Source organism: Dysidea avara, chromosome 3 (assembly GCF_963678975.1).
Source record: "Dysidea avara chromosome 3, odDysAvar1.4, whole genome shotgun sequence".
NCBI lineage: Eukaryota > Metazoa > Porifera > Demospongiae > Dictyoceratida > Dysideidae > Dysidea > Dysidea avara.
In genome coordinates this window covers 7645618-7656631 of record NC_089274.1, presented here as the reverse complement: position 1 = coordinate 7656631, position 11014 = coordinate 7645618, and the positions used below count along the sequence as shown (strand labels likewise).

The 11014-nt window shown below is 38.5% G+C and overlaps 1 protein-coding gene across 2 annotated transcripts in view; it reads left to right on the top strand.

Moving 5' to 3' along the window:
• The first annotated feature begins 918 nt into the window (after positions 1-918).
• LOC136249183 (probable serine carboxypeptidase CPVL) overlaps positions 919-11014 on the top strand; it is a 38595-nt gene continuing 28499 nt past the window's right edge. Inside the window, exons 1-3 of one of the 2 annotated variants that reach the window (XM_066041133.1) lie at positions 919-1593; positions 1693-1754; positions 2443-2557. Coding sequence is in view for 1 of the 2 variants with exons in the window: in XM_066041134.1 (XP_065897206.1) it covers positions 2536-2557 (22 nt within the window). In the remaining variant the exon portion in view is untranslated. The remainder of the gene's footprint in view (positions 1594-1692; positions 1755-2442; positions 2558-11014) is intronic. The other variant, XM_066041134.1, reaches the window with a different exon arrangement.

Sequence of the window (11014 nt, the reverse complement as noted above, 5' to 3'; positions counted from 1 at the left end):
CTGCTCTGGTGCAGATATTTTAGCTGCATGTAGTTGCATACTTTCAGTTTTAGAGCTGCCATATTATGTCAGGTAATATGAAAGTATGATACATTTTGTTGACCTACAATTGCTACATTTGATTGACACTATAGTATATGTATATATACAAGTTGAGCTGAACAACTAAAATTGAAGGTGGATTTTTTCTCAAACATTTCAGCCATGCTGATCAAAGGTGACAGTAGCTAAAAGTTCCAAGAGTAGATATGTGTGGTTTGGCTCCATTACAAGTTTGACAAGGTGTGTACTATCGACAAGGTGTGTACTAACTTCCATCAGTTCCATTCTTAGTTAGGTGGCCTCCCTGGTTCGACCACCAAGCTTGGTTGGCCATGGCCTGCAGATTGCCACTGCCTATACTGGTGTCCTAAATGCTGCAGAATCTAAAGGACAGTATATAAAATGTTTATAAGCAATTGTGGAATCTATTTTTCCGGGGCCATGTCCTTAGACCTCCTAGTTCCAGCATGCAAACTGGGAGGTAGCTATATGCTTCACACACTTCACATGAGAGATTAGTACCTTTAGTTAGCCTCCCCTTTTGTAAATCCTAAATCTGCCCCTGCATTGGCACATTGATTGTTAGGAAACTGCTATATTCTCACTGTCAGTGATTGTCTACCTAAAACGGTTGAAGCATTTGCTACCCCCCTAGTTGATAAGAGTGCTGACAACTACCCAGTGGCATGGAATAATAATTCACTGCCGCATTAGCTATTATATATAGCTAACTATACATGCTAATGACCACAGAATTATCTCACAGAATTCACACTTGCCTGGACCAATTTTGGATGCCAAAAATGGTCTGGCTGGACTAAACTTGGTCAACCAGAATCGGTCCAGCTGGACCAGTTTTGGTATCCAAAATTGGTCCTGGCCAGACCAATTTTCTGTGACAGGTCCTTCTATTATCCAAAATCATTGGGCTTTGAGTGGATTCAGATATTCAAGAAATTTGGATATAATCAAAGTCCATTCATTGATGTTCAATTACTCCAATAAAATGTACAACTTAGATAAAATACTCTAATAGAACAGTCATTTCTACTGTTCACATAATAGAATGGTCGGGGGACCACTGCATATGGTTATATTCTACATATTGCTCTACCAACTATTAACTACTTGACCTCCAGACAGCATAAAAATATGTATATATTTGATTATCATAATAATATACTACCTTAATTCCTCTGTAGTGTAGTTACTCTATTGTGTATGTACTCCTGTATGAAAATACAAAATTGTGGTGGCTTATATACACCTGCATGCATGCAACAGATCTGGTTGTATCATTTGTGCTGCCCATTGTAAGTGCATGGCATGATCAAGACCCAGATCCCTGGTATATGTGTCATCATGCAAAGGTCACTGAAGCATTTGGATTGGAACAAATATCTCTAAAAAGCAAACTTATTATTAAAATCTTGGTGTTGTTTAAAGAACTAGTGATGTGTAACAGCAGTACATGTTTTCTTTATTTAATAGCCCGTGATCTCAGTGAAGTTAAAGGGATTCATTCTTCTCTACACTACAGTAGTCATGCTGGTGAGTTAAGACCAATGTTAGGACGGAGCTTATAGCTTGCATGATACAGAGCTATTTATCTAAAAGTTTCTAGCTATATATTTATTGTATTTGGTGTAGGATTTTTCACAGTGAATGAAACTACCAACAGTAACATGTACTTCTGGTTCTTTCCAGCCAAAGTAAGTGTATAAGGTTCCAGTATATCTTGTTATATGCATGAATGAATTGATGTGTAGGCAGTATTTGTATACTAATACAAAGGCTGTTTAGAAAGATTGTGTAGTTATTGTAAAGTATACAGCTATTGACACTGCCAGTGTTTCTTTTTAAGTTCTGTTGAACCTTTACAGCAAGATCATAGCACAAATATATTCACCATAATATGAGTCTAATTGAGTGAGTTGAACATTTAAGGTTTAGGGATGAGTCTATTTGCCATTTTACAACCTAACATTCACACGTGATACAATATCATTCACTAATAATTGTTAAAGGAAAAGCAAGTGGCAATCAAGATACTTTAGTACTGAAATGGTAAGAGCAAGTTGAGATACTTAAGTAGAACAGTCAGTGAAATTGTAGCTATAAGAATGGTTAATTAACAAAGATTAAGCAAAATAGACAATTTTTGAGTAAACTGTAGTGAAATAAGAATAGCTGGATATATTGGAGTATCTTGATCTTTTGTGCAATATCCATCTTCTCTAGAGTCCACTTTACAATAATGACCTATTATGCCAGCAGTTTGCTCACTGTTTTTACCCACCTAATATGTCAATAATTTTGCTGGTAGATTGATGTGTACCTATACATACACATGTGTGTTATGAAATGTGTATTGTAGTCTGAGCATTTTGATGTATACAGAATGGAGATTAAAATGTACCATTGTTGTTATGGTTACAATGTGGTCCAGGAGATTCTTCCCTGTTTGCTCTGTTCAATGAGAATGGTCCCATCATGATTGATAAGAATGAAAATGGTTAGTGAAGTGTCTATTTTGTTTTAGTAGTTCTATAGTGACTTCGGAATGCATAATGTATAATATTATAGTTGTATAGTTATACACACATGCTACTGTTAAGGCATGTCCATATATAGAACATATGTTTAAATAGATAATCCATATTCCAAAATTGTACAGTCTTCAAAATAATCTGTAATATAGAAATTTAATGACTGAAATGAGGTAGCTACATGAATTAGATACTGTAGGAAGGGAAAGTTACGTATGGGAAAAATGTCATGAATGGCACACTACTCTGTGTACTAGCTACACCCCGTTCACACTAGCCCAGTAGCATGGTTCGGAACGGTACGGTTCGATAAAAAGTGCAATGTGAACACCGTCTGTACCGGGCCCAACCGAACCGAGCCAGCCCACCCGATTGAACCAGGCCAGCACGGTACGGTACGATAATTACGTCACCAGGCGTACTAAATAATAAAATCATCCAATGAAGAAGGGCTCAGAAACACTGTTCGACGCGAGGTTTAGCACGAAAGAAAGTCTAGTGACAGTTATGAACTACTTGTCGTCGTGCCAGCCCTTACTGTTTCACTCACTTCGATTCGCGACGCAATTTCTGCAGCTCTACACAGCCGCCTATCTATTGCTGTCTTGTTGAAATGAAAGAATTCCAGCACAAGAGACTTGAAGGGCAAGAGCTGCAATACAGCATCCAATTTTAGTAAGCAAATTAATAAATATTTAATTATGCGCTTATGGAAAACCGGATGACTTAGCGAGCGAGACTGCGTAGTGCGAACAGAGGCAATAATGGGCCATACCGAACCGAGTCGAACTGAACCGTGCTATCGTGCCAATGTGAGTGGAAATGTTTCCTAATGCTGACAGTGCATACTTATGCCTTATAGTGTATAGTAAGGTATATAGCTAGCAATTGCTTGATTAGTTGCTTACTGTCACTGCCTGCTTCATTTTCACTCTATTTCCTTCCATATATGCTGAGAATAATGGCTTCCACGCAAAACATCTCTTAACATAGCCAGTAAAATGTATAACCAATAACTTTTAGAAGGCTTTAGTTAACCTTAATAGCTTTGTTTTTTAGTAACAGATGGAATGCTGTTGTACTTATTTAAAGTATTTCCTTCAATAATTAATAATGACATTCTGCCCACATGGATTTTGTGGATGAGAAATAAATGTAGCCAGTGTAATATAATAGTACAATTGTACTGATGATGGTCTAAAACCATGTTATGCAGTCTCTACCTCTGGTATAGCAAATTTCTACCCTCCAGTATAGGGCACACAGAATATGATGTCTGGTTCTATATTGATTTACTACTAAGTGGCTAGGGGTAGGCCTGCTAAAGAGTTTGTATGCAAAAACAAGATGCTCTAATAGAATTAACAGTCAAATACTCTAATAGAACAGTCATTACATATAGGAGTTGTGTGTATGACAATGTCTGGTGTTTAAATCACTAACTGATTTGCTTGTAACATGTTTCCTCACTGTGTCAGGCCCTGGATCATAAGCTTATCAGTGGTATACATTTATATTATGTTGAATTTCCTATAAAAGTCTACGGGGAGATGTCCCAGAAGGCCAGAACCTACTAGATTGGTCTGCATTTGGTATGATATTATACTAGGCAGTAACCCTACATTCTACCAAATCAGACCATTTAGATGTGCACCAGATATATACTAGCATTCTTAAGCAACAGTTATGTATTTTAATAGAATGGTCAAATGAATAAACACACACAAAAAGGCAAAGCCTCTAATAGCCGGCATGTGAAGCACAACATTTCTACCCAGCAAACCAGCATACATGTGCACCACTTGAGTCTTGTACAGGTAAATTCTCTTGGGGCAGGACTTGTAATCTGCAAGAGGATTGACCACAAACACGTACACATACATGTCAGCGTTGAAACCGGGTCACTACTGCTGACCCGGATTTAATAATTAAAGCCGAGGCGTGCGTTAAGAGCTATGTTTCGGGTAGTCTCGAGCGAGCGAGACTACCGTTCGATTCGTGTTGAGTAAACGAGTAGTTATGTGATAACTAAGCCGGTAAGTTTATTTAAAATCAGTCAGTGGGTTTTGGTTCCACGTAGCTACTGCGAGTTTACAGACAGCAATTGGGTGTGGCTTCGTGCATACCCAGTGTTACAATTTCCCGATAATATTATATTGAAGTGGGTGTGGCTCACAAAAGTACTTATTCTACTGCAAGACTTGACTATATAAAACTCTTACAATAATCGATTAGTGGGCGTGGCTCCACGTAAGCTTACAGACAGCCAACGGACACAGTTTCGTGCTAGACTGCACTTACTACTAAATGGGCGTGACTGAGCGTATGTTTGTAACGCGATAAGTGGGCGTGGCTCACGAAAGAGCTACGCGATAGCGTTTATAAGTTTCCACGTCGTCAAACGAACAATTTCGTTTCTCACGTGATCCAATCCGGGTCAGACCCGGATAATTTGTAAACCGAGTCGGACCCCGGCGGATGACCCGGATGACCTTACCCGGTTTCAACGCTGATACATGTGCCATTGTATACAAATGAGTGACTAATTAACATAAAGATAATTTCTGATCTCTCTGTGTGTGTGTATTATATCACAGTACATTATAGCAGGAGCTTATAGGTATGGTTCTAACTAATTATTTTGTAGTAGTACAACCCAGACCTGTGGAATGAAGACTATTCCACCATGCATGTACATTGATAATCCAGTAAGGCATTATTTAGCTACACTTCATGCAGTGAATCGATGTGACAGAGCTGTATATTTTATTCAAGGGCGTCAGAATGACCAGTGTAGTTTTTGGCTGAGACTTAATGAAGCCAAAACTAAAAGCACTGAACATACAATATTTAACATTTATTTATGGCATAAATAACAGCATAGAAACAACCTGTCTTTCACCCAGACCAGTTTCATTCCCACTTCAAGAGCCTCTAAAATAATTACTGTTATTTAGCTTTGGCCTGTAGCTTGGTAAGTGTCCAGTTTTATCCCTAACGTTGAACGCTTGTCAGGTAGCTAGCAAGCACACTATTATGGCCCAAAATTACTTCCAAATAGCATGGAATTTTTCAAAATTTCCTGTACCCAGACCTCTCTAAACTAGTAGGACTGAACCTTACCACTTCACATTATTTACTGACACCTATATACATTTTATGGACTAATATTCATACACTAGAAAAGAGTGCATAACATACTTAGTAGGTGCACCATAGGGCAGGTACCAGTGCTATAGTCATCAAATAAAGGAAATACATTCAACAAAAAAGATCACTGGAAGAGTTAATTAAATGCTATGCTGCACTTTGTGTGAATCAGTGTCAATTCAGTCTGAGTATTGATAGAGTAAAAGGAAAGTAATATAACTATTAAATATTTGATTTATATAATAATAGTAATTGGTGTGCTATGTAATTTAAAGTATGGCCTGAATTCCTAACTGCTACATAGCACTATAGCAGTTAGGAATTTCCTGCAGTTACCAATAAGCTAAGATACCTCTATAGACAGCTATTAATTGTCTATGTATTAAGTGAGAAATCTGTTGGAACTGTAATGTAGACTAATAAAATTGATTAGAGTACTAGCATATGTTGGTCGTTATCTTTTCTTTATAAAAAATCTTAAAACTGTCTCTGATATTGCTGCCAATTTATGCCATTAATTGTTTTGTCCAGTTAGCAAGATATAAATTAGTCAATTAAATGAAGTTTAACCAGTTAAACTAAGTTAATTTAACGACTGTATACAATGGGGTTTTCTTTGATGGTGTGATACTGACCTGATGGTAGTGGGCTAGGTGTGAGACACTTCCAATCTAGCGGGCACAGCTGGTATCACCAACATTCATGATCAAGGACGAAAAGGGATGGCAATAATTAGAAATGGGATGATCATTAACTGGAGAATGATTGTTGTGCATGCGTTGGACAAAAGGTGTGTAGAAAAGTGTTTAAAAGCATGGCAAGGCTGTTTGTCCCTCCCTAACTCCCTCCCTTTGGTACTGGCAATTAAAAACATTTACCTTAAAACAATAACAAAGGGGTCTGGACGTGGGACTAGCTTAGAACCCAACAAAATAGATTATTTAAAGTGTAGCCTGGAATTTCTCAATTCAGACTTCTAATGGAATAAGTGCACCACAGGAAGTCTCAGTTGGGAGACTTAGGCAATTCCACTTCCCTCATTATCCATCCTGAGATTAGCTCAGGGTGTGAAAGTGCAGGTGTTTCACCTAGGGGCCTGTTGAAATTCTTGTGGCTTCCACAGAATACTAGAACCCCAAGAATTCCTACATGCCATCTTACAGTATTAAGTAGGGTTTAGAAAAGAGTGTTCTGAACATGGACCTATTATAAGGCTTATAGGAGAATCTGTGAAACCCTGCACACCTTACCAAAACAACCACCATCTGTTGACGGTGGCAACTGACTCACAACAGGATCAGACTGGCAGCTTATGGTTCTAACAGCAAGGAGCTACATTAAACTAATGCTGTCTTGTATCATGTTTTGTATGTTATGCTTGTGTTTTTCAGGTGTAGTACGTAGAGCTGGTCATATTCTACCATATGATCAACCAGAGCGTGGACTAGACATGTTTGACAGATTTATTGGATACAAATCCAGCTGGGAATTTTAATTATTAGATGCCACATACGTCTAATTATTCTTACTATCATTGTTCATGTTATTACAGTAACAGCTTCATACTTCAGGGTTTGCTGTTTCATTACTGAGCTCTGCTCTGGTGCAGATGTTTCAGCTATACTTTCAGTTTTGGAGCTGCCATATACATGCATATTAGTGTAGCTAGGAGATGAGAGATAGAGAGGTACACAGCATATAATTTAAGGATCTTAAAACCCAAGGTATTAAAAAAAAAGTTGGTCAGTTTTGCTTGTCTTGGAATATGACTAATCAAAGCATGGCACGTTTTGTTGACCTACTATCATCTTGTGAACTTGTTTGACACTAGGTAGGACTTGATAATTTTAGGGTGAACTTTTTGGAAATTTGGAAACTTAAATATTCTTAGTGTTGAACTTTTAAATGACCTGCTATAAGTCTTTTAACAGGCTTGTATGTAGTTCAATTTAGGAATTCTGAGCTTATGGACGCATTGCCAGCACAGTGATTTTCATTTGCAAAAGGGTTTTCAAATCTAGTTGTGGAATAATTACTAACAATGACAAACAATAACTTGATCCACAATATGGACCTGTGGTGGATTAAAATTATACAAGTTATTTATTGTTAGGCCACATGTACATAAATTTAGTTTCTCATCCCTGCCCACATCACCACTTTTCTTACCTCATCAAGGAATTTTTGCACCACTGGTAGCTAAGGGAGGCCAATTAGCACCTTTTATAGTTGGTACAGTCTAAGAAAATTGCATTTTGAGTCATTTTAACTAGCTAATTCAGCTATCTAGTTAGTAAAAAATAAAATAAAAATCTGCCCTCCCGCACTGCTGTTTTGAGTACAGGAGGATGAGAAACTAATAATTAAGGTTATGAGGTCTTAGTAATAATTTTAAAGCTGCTACAAAAGTTGCTTATGATATGGTTATTTAAAGATTCCCAGCAATGTAATATATTGCATGCAAATAATGTTTGAAACTATCTGGGGTGGTTGTATACAAACACTGGACTGGACTACTGGAACTCAGTTTTTTTTGTTTTTCATTTTAGCACATATTTGGGCATACCTAACCTAATTACAAGGACTTAGACTTCAATGACTTACAGCTAATAAGGCTTATCATGAACTCGAAGTACAAACTATACAGGGTACATGTATATTTGTAGTAGTCAAGTATCCTACAAGTTATAGTCATGGAGCCAGTTAAATTAAGAGGTGACAGTTAACTGTCTTGCTATTGCATAGCTGATACAGAGTTCTAGTAGTTTTTGCATGACAGCAATAACAAGCAAAATCACGTGCACAAGATTTCAACCAATCAAATTGATTATTTACCGCATGTGACTTCCATTTTAGATTTGTTGAACATGCAAGAACTATTAGGACCTCTGTACATAGCTGAAGCTGGGAAATGTTGGCATGATCTTTCTTTTGTTTGTGTGTGGGTTTCTTTATGTGTAGGGGAGTGGTCTAACTATGTGAGACTAACCAGTTGCCAAAATATTTGATTAAAACTGGGAAAGTACCAGAGTCCACCAGTCCAGTCCAGTTATTGTATACAATCATCTGGTGCGATGAACACATCAAGGCTGTTTGAAGTACACTTTACATGCTTCTTTGCTGCTTTCTGTGTCCTCCTTTGTGACCCATTTATCTTTGCTGTCAGTAAAAGGTGTTGATTTGCAGTAGCGTGATGGCTTCCTCACTCAATGCACAATGGGAATCATCTGAGTATTTTGTTGCGAATGGATTGATTGCAGAGGTTCTTCATGTAGTGACTATTATGTAATAGGCTGAACATAGCTAAAAACGAAGCGTAATAGCACTTCACTTTCAGTATTAATAAAAAAATTGAAGAAGAATTAATTAAAGCGTAACGATGAATTGGGCCAAGTTAATATGGACCAATCAGGTCTCAAAACTGGCTTGAGGAAATTTACAACACAGGTCTTTATTCAACACCACGGAGCTGTACAGCCATGCCAGGCTGACCAGAACTTCATTAAGGCCCCGCACCACACATACAGATTGCCACTGGGCTTGGGAAAAATAGGCAACTCAAGTCTAGTTTGATTTTGATTGTGAAATTTGATAGTTGTTCATGTAGCTATGGAAAAATCAAATCTGCTTACCGTATATGACCGTATAGAAGCCCGGGCGTTTATTTCCTATAAACCATTTTTGACCCGGCGTTTAAACAAGACCGGCATTAATTTGGACCCGGGCGTTTGCCTCTTACGAAGTGTATATTTAGCCGGTACCGGTTTGCAAACACTAACGGCTATTGTGCCGGCACTAGTAGGTTGCCCCGAGCATTGAACTTTAGGGGATGCGAAAAGTAGTTCCTTAGCGTTAGGGGTAGGCTAGGGTTCAGCTTTGGTTTCTTCTTCACTCTTGTTATATATAGAAGTCACTTCAGTCGGATGTTTATAACGTAGAAACTAAATAATGTGACTAACTGCAGCACCGGTGGTATAACAGGGGGTGTATAATCGTTAGCTACAAACATTGCTTATGAGTACGGATGCGCGGGTTCGAACCCTCGCTTAGACAACTTTTTTTTTCGCTTTCTTATGTTTTTTGTACAAGTTTTTTTTAAATGCACGTAACATTCTAAGTATTATACCCTCCACTGCCGGCAAAATAGTGCAAGGGGGTGTCACGTCGGCTCACGCTGTAGGTAGATCTGCGACCGCGGTCAAAGTCTTGACCGGGGAAAATTTCACCTTGACCCTTGACTTGCAGCGTTTATCGTCTTTGTCCTGTGACTTGAGCGTTTCTTGTCAAACTTTTGACCTGCACTTATTTCTCGATTTTCCTATACGCACCTGCGCTTGTAACCTAGTATAATATTTTCTTAGTGCGTGCTACCAGCGGCTGGGAGAGAAAGATCTACGGCGAAATGCCTGTTGGAGCTTTAAAACATCTTCTTAGAGATCCTTACTTCTTGTGAGTTACGTATAATCCCGTAAACTTGATAATAGCTACGTATAGTTTTCGATTGTGGGTTTCGAACCTTCCGTATCGTCTTGACCCTAGACCCACTGTAAAAGCTATTTAGTGGCCTTGACCGTTGACTTAGAGTTTGACCGCGGTCGCAGATCGACCTACAGCAAGAGCCTGAGTGACACCCCCTTGCAGTGTAACCGGTACCGGCTCTATATAACCTGCCTATTTCTTACTAGCCACTCGTTGAGAATGATAAGTGCCAGTACAAGTACCTACGAAATACGAAATCCATAGCCCATCACGTACATAAACCCATTTGGACTCCTCTGCTGGGTGAAACATTGGAAGTCGGGCGGAAAGATGACAATAACCACGATAAATACGCTATGACCATCACCAGAAGAGAAGGCATAGTCGAACAAGACAAGACATCATAAGACTGGTGACGAGACATCACTGTATAGTTAGCAGCTGACACGAGTTTAGAACCTCTTTCAGTGCATATCATTAGCACCCCGGCGTTTAAATGAGCCCGGGCGTTTATTATGACAGTCCACTAGCTGTACCCGGAGTATATTTGAGCTCCTGCGTGTATTTGAGCCCGGCTTTAATACGGTCATATACGGTACATGGGTGATAAGACCAGTTTTACCAGATCCATGCAGTCACTTTTTTCCTTCTATATAGCTATTTGTATTGGTAATGGAAATGAGATGACTGTGATGGTAAGTTAATGACAAAAATTTTAATAATGACAATTCAGGTGAATTTGGTGCTGAATTCTAGTGAAACTTGGAGAAGCAACACAAATTTACCTGAATTGT